Source organism: Oncorhynchus tshawytscha, linkage group LG19 (assembly GCF_018296145.1).
Source record: "Oncorhynchus tshawytscha isolate Ot180627B linkage group LG19, Otsh_v2.0, whole genome shotgun sequence".
NCBI lineage: Eukaryota > Metazoa > Chordata > Actinopteri > Salmoniformes > Salmonidae > Oncorhynchus > Oncorhynchus tshawytscha.
In genome coordinates, this window is record NC_056447.1 from 6,133,993 (window position 1) to 6,153,347 (window position 19,355).

The 19,355-nt window shown below is 42.2% G+C and overlaps 1 protein-coding gene across 2 annotated transcripts in view; it reads right to left on the bottom strand.

Moving 5' to 3' along the window:
* The window catches only part of LOC112218288 (GRAM domain-containing protein 2A), a 66,800-nt gene that overhangs the window by 14,488 nt on the left and 32,957 nt on the right, over positions 1 to 19,355 (bottom strand). For both annotated transcript variants that reach the window (XM_024378944.2, XM_024378943.2), the window contains exons 3-6: positions 16,717 to 16,774; positions 15,499 to 15,571; positions 14,101 to 14,204; positions 652 to 750 (exon numbers count right to left, since the gene is read on the bottom strand). In XM_024378944.2, the coding sequence (XP_024234712.1) occupies positions 652 to 750; positions 14,101 to 14,204; positions 15,499 to 15,571; positions 16,717 to 16,774 (334 nt within the window). The remainder of the gene's footprint in view (positions 1 to 651; positions 751 to 14,100; positions 14,205 to 15,498; positions 15,572 to 16,716; positions 16,775 to 19,355) is intronic.

Sequence of the window (19,355 nt, forward strand, 5' to 3'; positions counted from 1 at the left end):
GAATAGACTGACGACTTTCAGAAGAAAGTTATTTGTTTCTGGCCATTTTGAGCCTGTAATCAAACCCACAAATGTTGATGCTCCAGATACTCAACTAGTATAAAGAGGGCCAGTTTTATTGCTTCTTTGATCAGGACAACAGTTTTCAGCTGTCCTAACATAATTACAAAAGGGTTTTCTAATGATCATTTAGCCTTCTAAAATTATAAACTTGGATTAGCTAACACACCGTGCCATTGGAACACAGGAGTGATGGTTGCTGATAATGGGCCTCTGTAGATATTCCATGACAAAAATATGCCTTTTATAGCTACAATAGCCATTTACAACATTAACAATGTCTACACTGTATTTCTGATCAATTTGATGTTATTTTAAATGGACAGAAAATGTGCTTTTCTTTCAAAAACAAGAACATTTCTAAGTTACCCCAAACTTTAGAACGGTAATTTATATACAATATATATATTTTAATAAATATTTTTTTTATAGTGTTTGGACATAGGCGTCCCGAAAAAACCCGGCCTGCTCGAAACTCTTCTATGAAGAAAAAAACTCTTAAAGTGTTAGGGTTAACGCCTAGATAATGCTAGCTGTCTGTGAGTGGTAGAGCCATATTGCATTGTGCTGCTGTACTATGCTGAGCCATACCTTCTGGCTGGTGTCCACAGTGATGGCCAACCCGTTAGGTACTAGGCCTGCTGTCCTGTGTTTCTTCACCAGCCGTACTGACACCACAGGAATGGCCACCTGTAGAGGAAAAGCAAACATGATAAGCACCTGTACTTCATAGCCTAATAACATAGCATCCCTTTACTCCCGCAGGAGAGCCAAGAGCGTCATGTTGACTAAAAACAACTTTTAAACTGTCCCGCCCCATCCTGGACATTTCCTAAACTTTACCTAAACTTTACCTCAACTTTACCTCAACTTTACCTCAACTTTACCTCAACTTTACCTAAACTTTACCTCAAAAAATACTTGAATTCGCAACACTCAAAGCACAGTAATATATTTAACTCAAAAACCATAGCGGCCGTCAACGGCCTTTCTTATCTAACAATAATATTTGTGTCAATATCGCAAAATTTACTAACTAATAAACCTGTTGTCGTATTTGCGTGGCTATTGTCACCAAGCAGAAACCGGAAACAGGGTATTCTGTCATTAAATGTTTATATATTTGGGGCAGAAAAGCGATGATGTCGAGGTGATTGAAATAAGTAAACAGCAGATATGTTTGGTGTTGTCGATGTTTGATGCTGTGAAACTTGTGGATTCGTTCTCAGATTAGCAAGTCATGTCATGATAACTTGGTTGGTACAGGTGAGAGCATCAGCGGTGGAGCTCGAATGATTGCTCTCGGTCTCTTTGAAATAGTGTTTAGCTGTATATACTGTAGTCAGCTAACTAGTTGTTTTGTTTTGAAGAGGAACATGGAGGAAGAGCAGGTAGAAAAGGGACAGAAGGAGGAAGAGGGAGAGGAGGAAGCAGAGGTAGAGGAGGATCCAGTGTGAGAGAAGGAGGAAGAGGGAGAAAACCCGAGAGTGTAGCCTACGTTTCCATGGAGTTTGTCTGACCCAAGTCACAAGATTCACGCTTGTACCTCACAGCATGTGCCTAAAGTGAAAGGCAGGGGGTTTGGAGTTGTTTTTAAAAGTGGTAGAAACGGCTCTCTCTTCCAGACCTTCCAGGCCTTAATAATGGATTACAACAAGAAAATGAGGAGTGTAGTTGACCATCTTGACCAAATGAGAAGCTATTACAGTGTTGAATCCACGGGCAAAAAAAGGTGGAAGAATATGTTTTGGGGATGCTCAAAATGTCCATCATAAATGCATACATTCTTTGCGGGACCCTGCAAAGGCCCCTTCCCAGAAACCGCAGGTGCTGGTCCCTGAAGGCATTCAAAATGCAGCTTGTGCATTCACTTTGTGATATGACTACAGTGGAAGGAAGAGGGGAGCCAAGAGGGTGGCACCAAGGTGTGTGAACCGAGTTGTAACTCATAATTTAAAAGCAGGTGAAGTTTGAAGGGCTTTTTACTTTTTAAAATTGTCTCTGAACAGTTGTTTTGTATCTTGTCTCTACCTAATACTTGTTGCATTCACTGAATTTTTGTCAAAGTAGGCTACTATTTCTAAATTTTGTGTCCAGCCAGGTCTGTACTAAATCTTATCTTAAATCTTATCTGCATTTTGAAATAGTCTCTGAATAGTTGTTTGCATTTTTACAGAAGTAGGTATAGTTGTTAATCAAATAGCTTACTTTGTGTGAGTTTTGAAATACTTTCTGAATATTGTCCTCTGGTCACATTTTTTGTATATGTAAATAATATGTATTAGTATAATATATTATACTTGGTACATTTTGAGGGAGCAATTTAGTCAAATTTACTACAATTTAAATACTCTAGAGATTTTTGTTGGGTTGCGTGTTAATCGTTTTTTGATAGTGAATGTTTTTACACAATTAACACAGTGAGTCTTATTCCTACTGACATGCATGTGGTGTAATATTAAATAAGAGGTTGTGCTCTTTAAAAATAAGGTAACTTGTAATTGTCATTTGTTCTTTGTTTTTGAGCTGTGTCTGTTTGTTTGAAATGTGTGAGAAAATGTGCATTATTTTGAAAATTCTCAATAATCTACAGCAGCATTCTAGAATTATATTGGGGTCACACACACACACACACACACAAACACACCATCATCATGACACTATACTATATATATATATTTTTTTTTATGAAGCCCTTAGTGGCCAGATTGTTTCCTAGGTCAGAATGTCCATCAGACTGATGGATAATCAGACAGGAGAGAGTACACGGAAAAAGATGTTCATGAATATGTTCATAGATGGGACAGATTATAAACATAAAGGCTATATAGGGTACACACTTCCATACCCATGGTCAGATTACCTTCCATAGATGGTAACAGGTCAAAGTATGTGGTACAGAGTTCGCCAATGTTAGCTGATTAGTTACGGAGCTGGGACAGATTCCAAATGAATTGTATCGGTAGAAACACAACAAAACAAGCAACTTGCTAGCTAGCTATGTAAACAGATATCACTGCAACTCAATATCATATGAGCTCAACTGCGCGGGCATCTACCTTAACACGACAGGTAAGCTGTCAAATAATAGGAAAAATAGGCAATGTATAGCCTATGAATATCTGTATCTAGCAAATATGACAAACCATGACATAAACCCAACAGATAAATGCGAAGTTAGTTGGTTGTCTGTAAGGCTAGCTAGTGAAAGGGACAGCTGAGGTTGACGCTTTCCAAATTTACAGCCACAAACAACTTTTCTTGCCTGACAGACTAGCTGGCTAGCTAGCTATAGCAAGCCACTTGAGCCGTTTCCATATCAATTACATCAGTAGAAACAAGACATAACAACAAATTAGTTAGGTGACTATATACAGCTAAACCACTCCACTTGTGCCTCCTACTGCTGGTCAGGTGTATTTATTTGAAGGATCGGTATGATGTGCAATTAAAATATTGTTTTAATGTGAAATTAATATGGTTGATTTTTTAAGGTTAGGGAGAAGTGCAGTGAATAGTGACACTTTTTAGGATCTCAATATAAATGTATGTATTTGTCGTTGTTTGTAATTTTGTCTTGTCTTTTAATCATTTGTGTTATTGTTCTTGAAAATCGAGGACCACTTTGGAAACAAGCGTTTCAATGAATACCTTCAAGTGATATCCTCATTTCGTTGTATATGTCTGTTGCCCAAAATAAATTCAATTCATACACCGCAACTATTTCCATGGGAGAGCTATCATTCAAGCTCCTGCGCCACCGCGGATGTGCTCGACTGTACCAAGCAAGTAATCATGACAGGATAAGCCAATGTGATAGCTATTCCCCAAATTTCATAGATTAAACGTCAACAACACCAAACATACATCTGCTGTTTACTTATTTCACTCACCTCGACATCATCGCTTTCAAAGTGCAAGGACGTGTCCGAATCCGTATCACCAACCAAGATAGATACAGCCTCTTCCACATTGAAAAGTCGTGGTCACTTCAGTACCGTTATTTTGAGTAATTAAGTGATTTTGTTTTCCTTTTAAAAGTCAAATGACAGGATACTCTGTTTCCGGTTTCTGGTTGACGACAACAACCACCCGAATACGACAACAGGTTGTTAGCAAGTTCATTTTGCGATATTGACAGATATTACTGTTTCAAAATGTCAGCACGACAACGAAACATAAGACCAAAAACCTGACTATGGGAAAAGCCGGCCTACCAGTCTCAGTTTCATCACAGAGTGAATTGTTTAGTTCTAATGTCATTCTGTTGTTTTTTCTGTACTTTTCCGAAGTATTTTACACCATGCATTATTACTCAGACAAATTATCTTATTTTGGGGTATTTATTGCTTTTTCACTTAGTTCTAATGACAGGGGGTATAACGGGATTGCTCAGGGTGGGCCAAAATAATATTTAGTGGAGAGTCAAAGGGGTTAACAACCCTGTGAAACGTAAAAGGGTGCTGACAAGTGCACAACAACGCTGAAAGGTTTGGACACACCTACTCATTCAAGGACTTTTCTTTATTTGTACTATTTTCTACATTGTAGAATAATAGTGAAGACATCAAAACTATGAAACAACACATATGGAATCATGTAGTAACCAAATAATTGTTAAACAAATCCAAATATATTTTATATTTGAGATTCTTCAAAGTAGCCACCCTTTGCCTTGATGACAGTTTTGTACAGTCTTGGCATTATCTTTCCCAACAGTCTTGAAGGAGTTCCAACATATGCTGAGCACTTGTTGACTGCGTTTCCTTCACTCTGAGGTCCAACTCATCCAAAACCATCTCAATCAGTTTGAGGTTGGGTGATTGTGGAGGCCAGGTCTGATGCATCACTCAATCACTCTGCTTCTTGGTCAAATTCCAAGATGGCATAGCAGTTCAGACGTCTTTTGTCCTCGTCTTGTCGTGTCCCGTAATATATATATACAACTTTTTTTCGCATACCTTTTTATTATTATTATTTTTTTCTCCATAAACTCATCTTCAAATCTCTCCTGCAACCCGCCTCACCAATTTATATTTATATAAAAAAGAAATATTATTTACCTCAAATCTGTAATCCTCCACAGAAGCTAATCCAGAAGTTAGCCTGAAGCTAATCAGAAGCTAGATAGCTTCTTTACTGGCTAATTGTTAGTATTCACCTAACCACGGTTTGTGGTCATCAGCTATCCTTTAGCTCGAAAATCTATCGCCAGTTTAGTACGGTGCGGCTCGGACCGGAACATACCGGACCTATTTTTCTCTCCGTGTCCCTGGATTTCAACCGCTAACTCTGGACATTCATACCTGGATCTCGCAGCTAGCTAGCTGCTATCCGTGTGACTGTCGGCTTTCATCGATTCCGGAGCAAACATCAATTATTCCGGAGCTAGCCAGAGGGAGTTATCCGGCTGGCTCCTCCGTCGCGACGTTACCTGAACGCCCATCTGCGGTCTGCTAACCGTTAGCTGTCTAATCGGCTGCTATCTGAATAGACCTATCGGACAATTTATTATTATTATTATCATTATTATTTATTTTTTCTTGGGCCTCTATAACTATATCTATTGTTTTTTTTGTGTGTGAATTGGATTCATCCCCTCTACCACACGGAACCCCACTAATCCTACCAACGGAAACGCACGAGGTGGCTAATAACAGACCTCCATCCTATGCTAGCTTGCTACCATGGCCCAGCTAGCTGTCTAAATCGCTGTGACCCCAACCAACCTCACTACTCACTGGACCCTTTTGATCACTCGACTAAGCATGCCTCTCCTTAATGTCAATATGCCTTGTCCATTGCTGTTCTGGTTAGTGTTTATTGGCTTATTTCACTGTAGAGCCTCTAGTTCTGCTCACTATACCGTATCCAACCTATTAGTTCCACCACTCACACATGCGATGACATCTCCTGGTTTCAATGATGTTTCTAGAGACAATATCTCTCTCATCATCACTCAATACCTAGGTTTACCTCCACTGTATTCACATCCTACCATACCTTTGTCTGTACATTATACCTTGAAGCTATTTTATCGCCCCCAGAAGCCTCCTTTTACTCTCTGTTCCAGACGTTCTAGACTACCAATTCTTATCGCTTTTAGCCGTACCCTTATCCTACTCCTCCTCTGTTCCTCTGGCGATGTAGAGGTGAATCCAGGCCCTGCAGTGCCTAGCTCCACTCCTATTCCCCAGGCGCTCTCTTTTGATGACTTCTGTAACCGTAATAGCCTTGGTTTCATGCATGTTAACATTAGAAGTTTAGCCAAAGTTTGTTCTATTCACTGCTTTAGCACACTCTGCCAACCCGGATGTTCTAGCTGTGTCTGAATCCTGGCTTAGGAAGACCACCAAAAATTCTGAAATTTTCATCCCAAACTACAACATTTTCAGACAAGATAGAACTGCCAAAGGGGGCGGTGTTGCAATCTACTGCAAAGATAGCCTGCAGAGTTCTGTCCTACTATCCAGGTCTGTACCCAAACAATTTGAACTTCTACTTTTAAAAATCCACCTCTCTAAAAACAAGTCTCTCACCGTTGCCGCCTGCTATAGACCACCCTCTGCCCCCAGCTGTGCTCTGGACACCATATGTGAACTGATTGCCCCCCATCTATCTTCAGAGCTCGTGCTGCTAGGCAACCTAAACTGGAACATGCTTAACATCCTACAATCTAAGCTTGATGCCCTCAATCTCACACAAATTATCAATGAACCTACCAGGTACCTCCCCAAAGCCTTAAACACGGGCACCCTCATAGATATCATCCTAACCAACTTGCCCTCTAAATACACCTCTGCTGTCTTCAACCAAGATCTCAGCGATCACTGCCTCATTGCCTGCATCCGTAATGGGTCAGCGGTCAAACGACCTCCACTCATCACTGTCAAACGCTCCCTGAAACACTTCAGCGAGCAGGCCTTTCTAATCGACCTGGCCGGGGTATCCTGGAAGGATATTGATATCATCCCGTCAGTAGAGGATGCCTGTTTTTTTTTTTTTTTTTAAATGCCTTCCTAACCATCTTAAATAAGCATGCCCCATTCAGGAAATTTAGAACCAGGAACAGATATAGCCCTTGGTTCTCCCCAGACCTGACTGCCCTTAACCAACACAAAAACATCCTCTGGCGTTCTGCATTAGCATCAAACAGCCCCCGTGATATGCAGCTGTTCAGGGAAGCTAGAAACCATTATACACAGGCAGTTAGAAAAGCCAAGGCTAGCTTTTTCAAGCAGAAATTTGCTTCCTGCAACACTAACTCCAAAAGTTCTGAGACACTGTAAAGTCCATGGAGAATAAGAACACCTCCTCCCAGCTGCCCACTGCACTGAAGATAGGAAACACTGTCACCACTGATAAATCCACCATAATTGAGAATTTCAATAAGCATTTTTCTACGGCTGGCCATGCTTTCCACCTGGCTACTCCTATCCCGGTCAACAGCACTGCACCCCCCACAGCAACTCGTCCAAGCCTTCCCCATTTCTCCTTCTCCCAAATCCAGTCAGCTGATGTTCTGAAAGAGCTGCAAAATCTGGACCCCTACAAATCAGCCGGGCTAGACAATCTGGACCCTTTCTTTCGAAAATGATCTGCCGAAATTGTTGCCACCCATATTACTAGCCTGTTCAACCTCTCTTTCGTGTCGTCTGAGATTCCCAAAGATTGGAAAGCAGCTGCGGTCATCCCCCTCTTCAAAGGGGGGGACACTCTTGACCCAAACTGCTACAGACCTATATCTATCCTACCGTGCCTTTCTAAGGTCTTCGAAAGCCAAGTCAACAAACAGATTACCGACCATTTTGAATCTCACCATACCTTCTCTGCTATGCAATCTGGTTTCAGAGCTGGTCATGGGTGCACCTCAGCCACGCTCAAGGTCCTAAACGATATCTTAACCGCCATCAATAAGAAACATTACTGTGCAGCCGTATTCATTGATCTGGCCAAGGCTTTCGACTCTGTCAATCACCACATACTCATCGGCAGACTCGACAGCCTTGGTTTCTCAAATGATTGCCTCGCCTGGTTCACCAACTACTTCTCTGATAGAGTTCAGTGTGTCAAATCGGAGGGTCTGCTGTCCGGACCTCTGGCAGTCAGTCTCTTTGGGGGTGCCACAGGGTTCAATTCTTGGACCGACTCTCTTCTCTGTATACATCAATGATGTCGCTCTTGCTGCTGGTGAGTCTCTGATCCACCTCTACGCAGACGACACCATTCTGTATACTTCTGGTCCTTCTTTGGACACTGTGTTAACAACCCTCCAGGCAAGCTTCAATGCCATACAACACTCCTTCCGTGGCCTCCAGTTGCTCTTAAATACAAGTAAAACTAAATGCATGCTCTTCAACCCGATCGCTGCCTGCACCTGCCCGCCTGTCCAACATCACTACTCTGGACGGCTCTGACTTAGAATACGTGGACAACTACAAATACCTAGGTGTCTGGTTAGACTGTAAACTCTCCTTCCAGACCCACATCAAACATCTCCAATCCACAGTTAAATCTAGAATTGGCTTCCTATTTCGCAACAAAGCATCCTTCACTCATGCTGCCAAACATACCCTTGTAAAACTGACCATCCTACCAATCCTCGACTTCGGCAATGTCATTTACAAAATAGCCTCCAATACCCTACTCAACAAATTGGATGCAGTCTATCACAGTGCAATCCGTTTTGTCACCAAAGCCCCATATACTACCCACCATTGCGACCTGTACGCTCTCGTTGGCTGGCCCTCGCTTCATACTCGTCGCCAAACCCACTGGCTCCATGTCATCTACAAGACCCTGCTAGGTAAAGTCCCCCCTTATCTCAGCTCGCTGGTCACCATAGCATCACCCACCTGTAGCACGCGCTCCAGCAGGTATATCTCTCTGGTCACCCCCAAAACCAATTCTTTCTTTGGACACCTCTCCTTCCGGTTCTCTGCTGCCAATGACTGGAACGAACTACAAAAATCTCTGAAACTGGAAACACTTATCTCCCTCACTAGCTTTAAGCACCAACTGTCAGAGCAGCTCACAGATTACTGCACCTGTACATAGCCCACCTATAATTTACCCCAAACAACTACCTCTTTCCTTACTGTATTTATTTTATTTATTTATTTTGCTCCTTTGCACCCCATTATTTTTATTTCTACTTTGCACATTCTTCCACTGCAAATCTACCATTCCAGTGTTTTACTTGCTATATTGTATTTACTTTGCCACCATGGCCTTTTTTTTTGCCTTTACCTCCCTTATCTCACCTCATTTGCTCACATCGTATATAGACTTGTTTATACTGTATTATTGACTGTATGTTTGTTTTACTCCATGTGTAACTCTGTGTCGTTGTATGTGTCAAACTGCAATGATTTATCTTGGCCAGGTCGCAATTGTAAATGAGAACTTGTTCTCAACTTGCCTACCTGGTTAAATAAAGGTGTTTTTTTTTAAATAATAAAATAGCTCTTACACAGCCTGGAGGTGTGTTGGGTCATTGTCCTGTTGAAAAACATATGATAGTCCCACTAAGCGCAAACCAGATGGGATGGCGTATCGCTGCAGAATGCTGTGGTAGCCATGCTGGTTAAGTGTGCCTTGAATTCTAAGTAAATCTCAGACAGTGTCACCAGCAAAGCACCACCACACCATCACACCTCCTCCTCCCTGCTTCACGGTGGAAACAACACATGCGGACATCATCCGTTCACCTACTCTGTGCCTCACAAAGACACGGCAGTTGGAACCAAAAATCTCATCAGACCAAAGGACAGATTTCCACCGGTCTAATCAAATCAAATCATATTTGTCAAATCAAATTGTATTTGTCACATGCGCTGAATACAACAGGTGTAGACCTTACAGTGAAATGCTTACTTACAAGCCCTTAACTAACAATGCCGTTTAGAAAATATATGTCCATTGTGTTTCTTGGCACAAGCAAGTCTCTTCTTCTTATTGGTGTCCTTTAGTAGTGGTTTCTTTGGAGCAATTGGACCATGAAGGCCTCCCCTGAAAAGTTGATGTTGAGATGTTATGTGTCTGTTACTTGAACTCTGTGAAGCATTTATTCAAGCTGCAATCTGAGTAGCAGTTAACTCTAATGAACTTATCCTCTGTAGCAGAGGTAACTCTGGGACGTCCTTTCCAGTGGCGATCCTCATGAGAGCCAGTTTCATCAAATCAAATCAAATTTTATTTGTCACATACACATGGTTAGCAGATGTTAATGCGAGTGTAGCGAAATGCTTGTGCTTCTAGTTCCGACAATGCAGTAATAACCAACAAGTAATCTAACTAACAATTCCAAAACTACTGTCTTATACACAGTGTAAGGGGATAAAGAATATGTACATAAGGATATATGAATGAGTGATGGTACAGAGCAGCATAGGCAAGATACAGCAGATGGTATCGAGTACAGTATATACATATGAGATGAGTATGTAAACCAAGTGGCATAGTTAAAGTGGCAAGTGATACATGTATTACATAAGGATACAGTCGATGATATAGAGTACAGTATATACGTATGCATATGAGATGAATAATGTAGGGTAAGTAACATTATATAAGGTAGCATTGTTTAAAGTGGCTAGTGATATATTTACATCATTTCCCATCAATTCCCATTATTAAAGTGGCTGGAGTTGAGTCAGTGTCAGTGTGTTGGCAGCAGCCACTCAATGTTAGTGGTGGCTGTTTAACAGTCTGATGGCCTTGAGATAGAAGCAGTTTTTCAGTCTCTCGGTCCCAGCTTTGATGCACCTGTACTGACCTCGCCTTCTGGATGATAGCGGGGTGAACAGGCAGTGGCTCAGGTGGTTGATGTCCTTGATGATCTTTATGGCCTTCCTGTAACATCGGGTGGTGTAGGTGTCCTGGAGGGCAGGTAGTTTGCCCCCGGTGATGCGTTGTGCAGACCTCACTACCCTCTGGAGAGCCTTACGGTTGAGGGCGGAGCAGTTGCCGTACCAGGCGGTGATACAGCCCGCCAGGATGCTCTCGATTGTGCATCTGTAGAAGTTTGTGAGTGCTTTTGGTGACAAGCCGAATTTCTTCAGCCACCTGAGGTTGAAGAGGCGCTGCTGCACCTTCTTCACGATGCTGTCTGTGTGAGTGGACCAATTCAGTTTGTCTGTGATGTGTATGCCGAGGAACTTAAAACTTGCTACCCTCTCCACTACTGTTCCATCGATGTGGATAGGGGGTGTTCCCTCTGCTGTTTCCTGAAGTCCACAATCATCTCCTTAGTTTTGTTGACGTTGAGTGTGAGGTTATTTTCCTGACACCACACTCCGAGGGCCCTCACCTCCTCCCTGTAGGCCGTCTCGTCGTTGTTGGTAATCAAGCCTACCACTGTTGTGTCGTCCGCAAACTTGATGATTGAGTTGGAGGCGTGCATGGCCACGCAGTCGTGGGTGAACAGAGTACAGGAGAGGGCTCAGAACGCACCCTTGTGGGGCCCCAGTGTTGAGGATCAGCGGGGAGGAGATGTTGTTGCCTACCCTCACCACCTGGGGGCGGCCCGTCAGGAAGTCCAGTACCCAGTTGCACAGGGCGGGGTCGAGACCCAGGGTCTCGAGCTTGATGACGAGCTTGGAGGGTACTATGGTGTTGAATGCCGAGCTGTAGTCAATGAACAGCATTCTCACATAGGTATTCCTCTTGTCCAGATGGGTTAGGGCAGTGTGCAGTGTGGTTGAGATTGCATCGTCTGTGGACCTATTTGGGCGGTATGCAAATTGGAGTGGGTCTAGGTGTCAGGTAGGGTGGAGGTGATATGGTCCTTGACTAGTCTCATAGCGCTTGATTGTTTTAGTGACTGCACTTGAAAAAACGTTCAAAGTTCTTGACATTTTCTCCATTTACTGACCCTCGTGTCTTAAAAGTAATGATGGACTGTCACTTCTCTTTGCTTATTTGAGCTGTTCTTGACATAATATGGACTTGGTCTTTTACCAAATAGGACTATCTTCTGTATAGCAACCCTACTTTGTCACAACACAACTGATTGGCTCAAACGCATTAAGAATTAAAGAAATTCCACAAATGAACTTTTAACAAGGCACACCTGTTAATTGAAATGCATTCCAGGTGACTACCTAATGAAGCTGGTTGAGAGAATGCCAAGAGTGAGCAAAGCTGTCATCAAGGCAAAGGGTGGCTACTTTGAAATATCTCAAATAGAAAATATATTTGTATTTCTTTAACACTTTTTTTGGTTACTACATGATTCCATATGTGTTATTTCATTGTTTTGATGTCTTCACTATTATTCTACAATGTAGAAAATAGTAAAAATAAAGAAAAACTCTTGAATGAGTAGATGTGTCCGAACGTTTGACTGGTACTGTATATGAAATGTATTTCCTAGAATGTTGACGTTGAGAAGACACGTCATTGGCCCGAAGGGGGGTCCAATGAGGCCAGGCTTTTTCTAGTGTTAAGCGTAGCATCCCTTCACTCCCTTAGTGATCAGTCAGTCAACAAGGACACATTAAGGTAACATTGTTATTTGCACATTCTCATTGCAGTGGCATTATTGTTGCATATTGAGAGCAACTAACATGGACATTATATTCTACCCAATCCATTTATACATGGGGAATCTGAGCCGGATGACTTGCAAACACTTCGAACAAGCATTTTATTCTGTACAGAACAGTGTTTGGGATGCCATTCGCTGAGTTAAGAGTAGACACACGGCACATGACAAAAAAATGAGCTGTGTGACCTTTCCGCAAGATAACTATGCACCCCAATCTTGGGACTTTGTGCCCATTTAAAGAAAGGGGGAGCGGAACAGTGTGAGATAAGGAACAAGTAAAGGTCTATGCCAGCGGAAGTGTACACACAGTGAGTGATTGATCGCTGGGTTCAGGGCGAGTTGACACCGTGCTTAATCTTCAGTCACTTCAAATGAATGGCTGGTGAACGGGTCTTTCAGCTTAAAATAGCCTTGTTAGGCTTATGCTTTATCCATTCAATAGAATTTGGTTATTTCATAGGAATAGAATACAAAATACCCTTTCTTCTTGAAAACATTTTTTACACTTGAATGACCAACAATTGTATTATTCAGAACGTATTTTCCCCTTTCGCCACTACACGTGACGTCGTGGAAAGTAATGATTTGTAAAGAAGGAAATTGGTGCTCAACTCAATTTCCTTTACTGTAAATGGACTCAACATCTTGGAAAACGGTTTGCTGTTCAATAAATAACCGGACTAACGTGTCACTTTATTTATTTTCAATAACCACATCAAACAGGCCATTTTAATTTTTCAAGCTCAACTATCTGAACTAGGAAACATGAGCAAATAAGCCGTTTCAATGACGGAATTAATAGAGGGAAACCTGCATGAAGTGCGAATCACATCCATTTATGTTCAATGATCTTTAGTCAATGGACAGTGTGGAGGTAAAAATGAGAGCCTGTTATCCACGGGAATGACCGTACCAACAACGCTATATAAGCATTGATAGGTATGATGATAAGCCTATTATTTATTTTCAACACAGGTCTTCATATTTGGTGTGTTTGTAAATTAAATCTGGAGTGCCAGAGTGCGCTAGCAAGCTAATGTTGGCTAGCTTGCAAGCTACTCCCAGACACAAATGAGAGAACACCTCACTCTGACCATTTTAACAGCCCGAGCAGAGCTGGTTAGGCTGTTTTCATGTTATCCAGAGCATTGGTGACTGTAACTGTGCTGCTGGCAACAATTTAATAACACTTTTTTACTGACGTTTACTTGACACCGGCCATATACAACAGTTGTTGAGCGTTCATAAATGGATAAGTTATTTTGCGCTCTGGCACACTCAGACGAGAATGCTCTGAAATCAGAGTAGATAGCCAGAGTGAATTTACGAACGCGCCCATTGTTAGAAGAGAGAAGCCATTTTGTGTCAAGGCTGAGGGCAGTTGCAATTCCTTCCCATTGTGAAGTAGGCAGCATTAGCGTAACTGCTAACCACGGAAGACCCACTGGAGTGAATGAACCACCACATCACCAAGGCTGTTTGACACTCACCTTGATGTCCTTCCCAAAGAGGTTGGCATAGAAACACAGCCAGTTGCGGGAGATGTAGAGGCGGCCCTGAAGTAGGATGTCTCGGAGAAGAGCGCAGGAATAGACTGGAAATGGGAGAAGAAAAAAACACAAATAAGACTGGGAATACCATAGAACATTATTATATTGTATCTCTATATCATTCTGTGGGGAATACACACACCAGAGGGAGAATCCGCAGAGCTGGAGGCTAGCGTGGGATACATACGAGTTGGCTTCAAACCTACACATTGTGGCTGTGGGATACAGCTGAAGTGTATGGGACTGTGGAATACCGTTGGCTAGTGATGATTTCCTTTAGTATAGAAACACAACTCAACTTGCAACATCATTATGTCATTTTCCTTTCCCCCGTAAATATTATCTTTAGGGCATGCATACTAACACGTCAATCTTTAGACGCCCACAAATTATGAAAGAACCAGAAATAAACTCAATTCTGTTCTAACACAGATTATGAACTAACGTCACAAAATATGAGTCATGACCAAAACACAAACAGTCCAAAATGGCAACTTGTGATTGGAGAGGCTTTTGATCACGGCCTCATTATGGCCCCCCCGCACCTCTCTGATTCAGAGGGCTTTTGGCTTAAAGGCGGTTGAATGCATTCAGTTGTCCAACTTCCATTTCCAGCTGAATGCAGCAGGCTGGTACAGGGTTCCCCACAGAGAGGAGAAAAGGGAGAGTGGTCAAGAGAGAGAGCGAGAGAGAGCGAGAGAGACGGAAAGCGAGAGAAAGAGATGGAAAGAGAGAACAGTAGTGAGAGAGAAGGGAGAGGAAGACACTGTGGAGTGGAAAGCAGACGGCTAGGAAGCACTGTGAAGCCTGCTGTAAGGAGATTGACGACGTGATTCTGACAACCAGCAGTGATTTGTAACGAAAAAGGAATGGATTTGACTCTGGCTCAAGTCACATAATCCCAAATTAATTTGTAACCTAAAAAATACCACTTTGCCGGCTTTTTAGCGAGTTTGACGTGGTTGATGACAGTGTGAATGTCCATATGCCGGGCAGAAGAAGCAAGGCATTGCAAGTTATATGAATAGCCTACATCTCAACTGTTGTACTGTAGCAGCACAGCCATATCTAGTTTAGTGTCAAGTCAACCCCATGCACATTAGAGTGATGCAAACCCCATTCAAGCACAGTGCAGTTCAGCACTCCCAATTCAAATGGTGTTTTCTTGCACTGTATTTGATCTTCCCACAGTCATGCACCCATTCAACCCAAGCCGTCAGATGGCATACCACTTTGTATGAAGCAATGTACTGGGCGTGCATTCTAAGTACAGGAGCATTCTCGTATTATGGACAGAGTGTGTGATGTGTGGACAGTGTTCAATTTCCCCTGACTTACCTTTCATGAGGATCTCCTCCTTGGGCACTGTCTGGAACAGCTTATGGTACTGGGAATTGTACTTGCTGACGGTCTGTAAGGGGGAGACAGGGGTGAGACGGGGATAGACAGGGGTGAGAGAAGGGGGAGACGGGGGGAGGTGGGTGAGGTTCCTTTCAGAAAATGTTACTGTTTTACTTCTCCCAAATGGAATCTTGAAAAAAAGTTGATGGCCATGTGACTATATCACCTAATCTTTAGTAATCTTTAGTAACAGATTATGATTCAGCTCCTGTTATTATTTTGGAAGTGCATAAAACCCCTTCCAATCAATGAAGTTCCTCTCAGCCACGTGATCCTGCCCTGTCCTTTCCCTATGGGGGCTGGAGCTTTGGCATGGTACCCGGCAGGGTAGCCTAGTGGTTAGAGCGTTGCAAGTTCGAATCCCCGAGCTGACAAGGTACAAATCTGTCGTTCTGCCCCTGAACAGGCAGTTAACCCACTGTTCCTAGGCCGTCATTGAAAATAAGAATTTGTTCTGAACTGACTTGCCTAGTTAAATAAAATAAAATATAAACACACACACACACACACACACACGCATAAGAAATGCACTCTTCTCCACACACTTGTGCACAAAAAACACACACCTGTTCTCCTGGTGCTGGTCAATCACTATACACTAGTCCCACACCCTCTCTGTTACACTGTGTTGTTTCATAACTCAGACACACTTCCTATGTCACAATGTGTTCTGACCCAATTGTTTATCCTGCGTAACATCTAACAGTGTTCCCTTCCCTTCTCTGTTCCTCTGTAGTGGTGCCACAGACAATCCCTTCCCCTCTTTGCCTCAACCTGGGTTATAACTTAGAATTGTCATGGTTCCACCTGTCACCAGAGGGCGGCAGAGACCGCCCTAGAGACATTAACAGCGCTCAGGTGTGTCCTATTTACTCATTCGGATTTCCCTGTTAAAAGAGGCGTGTTTTCTATTGTCCTTTGCTGACGCTCGAGTTACAAATCGGGTAAAGGCAGTATTTCGGTGTGATGGTTCAAGTACAACTACACACGACCTTACTTTGTCTCCCCTTGGACTATACGTAATATTGTAGTGGGTAGGACATTTAATTTTTTACGCATGAACAAAGCCCTCCATTACTTCCTTATGCTGACAATACCGTGTAAATGTCCACAGACAGTGGGAATCTGGACGCGGTAAAAAAAACAACGACTCACCGAGCCCCTGTAGCATTTCTTGACATCTTCATAGGTCAGGTCATCAATCAGTTGCAGCCTGTGGAGGAGAAAGAAACACTGAGAAGTTTAGGAGGGGTGACACAAGTTTCTAAATATGTCGAGGAGAAAAAAAAGAAAGAATCATCTGACTGTTGTGCCATGTTCAGCTCAGTCCGGATAGTTAACAGAACATTTTTTGTTTCTGGTATTTTGTTAACTAGTCCACTGTCCGTACAATCCCCCCAAGTCTACAAGATAAGAGCACTTTCAGTACAGAGCAAAAACTGTGATGGTGATGATGCATTTGTTCCTCAAATGTATCCTCCATATAGTCTTTAAGCAGAGGAAGACTATGATAGCATGTACTGTTGAACTGCTAATGATGGACAAAAGGACCCGTATATTTGAATGGCACACACAAGCTCAGTCTTCTCTTTCTCTCTCACACACACACACACACACACACACACACACACACACACCACCTAAACAGTCTCATTACAACCATTAATCAAAGACAGGGACATGCAAATGGACACACACACACAGGCAAACACACACACACACACCTCAAACAGGTCATCGGTGTGAATGTAAATGCTTAGGTAATATGAAAAGTCTGTTTATGTAAAGTCAGATTGTGAAAGTCAAGTAAAAGACAAACAGTTTAGCAGATGTCTCTATTGGCCAAGTCCTGACCCGACACACACAGGCACAAATACACACACACAGACAGACACACACCTAAAGTGATTGATACTAAACTCAGACCACTAAAGCCCAAAGTAGACATCCTCTAATATCCCCAAGGGCCGATTATGGCTTGGAGAGGCTACTTCCCATTCACAGCTCAAGCCTGGTATATTGTACTGTTTGTGCTTTCGGGGCCCCAATACTACACAATGAGGACGAGGAAGTCATTTGCTGTTTGGGGTAAGTTTATCAAAAACGTGAAATCACACAAAAGGTGTCTGGACCCTTCTATAACACACCATTTAAATTGAAAGTAGAGATTTGGTTGTAAAAAATATATATATAATAATAATTTCAGCTCTATAGATTTTGGACGGTGGTCAATGAGGGACAATGAAGCCTTCAGACTGGTTGTGACTGGTTTTCATTGATAGGCCACTGTGTCATTATCACTCTCTCCAGGTGTTCTACTGTGGTTCAGTGGCTAGACTAGAGCATCGTAGTGACAATCTAATGTGACAGGGAACCACCTACTGTATTGTCCATTACACTACAGTAAGCTATACAAACAGTCTATACAAACAGAGAACACCCTAAATGGTTTCTACATGATACCAAAACAAACTGCACAATAATTGGTGTTCACTAGATGTAGGCTACTATAGAAACAAACACTGTATCCTTAAGCAATAAGGCCCAAAGGGGCGTGGTATATGGCTAATATAATATACCACGGCTAAAGACTGTTCATACGCATGACGCAACGCGGTGCCTTTTTGCTATTATAAACTGGTTACTAACATAATTAGAGCGGTAGAAATAAATGATTTGTCATACCTGTGGTATACGGTCTGATATACCACGGCTGTCAGCCAATCAGCATTCAGGGCTCAAACCACCAGGTTATAATATAATATATACTCTCTTAAGGAAACAGCAGCACTATACAATACCTAGATCTCTGTGTGTCCAGCTTTCCTTTCCCTATATGGCTAGTGTTGTGGTCTAATTCTGTCACTCCCCCTCACCACCGCAACAACTGAAGCGGTCCCCAAAATAGCGTCTTCTAAAGAGCAGTGACAGTGTTTAACCCCATGTTGGGACAATCCTGTCTGTCACGTGCCATCAGATACCTGTCAGTCAGCTGGTGTCAGGCCACATGCACCCAGTCAGGGCGTCATTCTCTCCATCTGTCTCTCTGTCCGCCAGGAGGTGAGGTGAGGCCCCCTCTACCACCAATGCGACAATGTATGTTGTAAGTGAGTCATTTACAGTATTATGATATTATTATCAGAGGAGAGCAGAGAGAAAGAAACGAGGACAGGAGCCAAGGGACAGAGAGGACAGCAGGGGCTGTCTAATGGGGGGGGTCAGACCACAACAGTAGCTGATTGACAACATAGTCAAGGTGACAGGCTGAGTCTACCTCTGACTGAAACCAAGAACACTGTATCTGAGTCACAAATAAGAATGCAGAATATAAAAATATATATTCGGAGAGATTTGACTCTGGTACCAGCAAGGGGCAGGCAGGGTCACATGATTCTGTATAAGAATAATACTGTGTAAATAATCCTTTTGAATTGGATCCCAAATGGTTTTAAAATGTGTGTCTTTCTTCAATTGGAACAGCTTAATTAATATGAATTATCTAATCAAATCACATCAGTAAGTCATAGTCACGTGCAAGGTCTCGGTTGAAGCCCTATATAACCTATTTGATAACTGCCAGGGTTTGAATACGGACTCCTAAAAGTGCCCTAAAAATAGCGCTCCAATCCAATGTGGATATATATATATATATATATATATATATATATATATATATATATATATATATATATATATATATATAATATAATATATTATATTATATATATTTATTATATTATATATATTTATTTACAGTTTTTGGGGGTGTCCATGTTGATGTTCCAATGCAACAG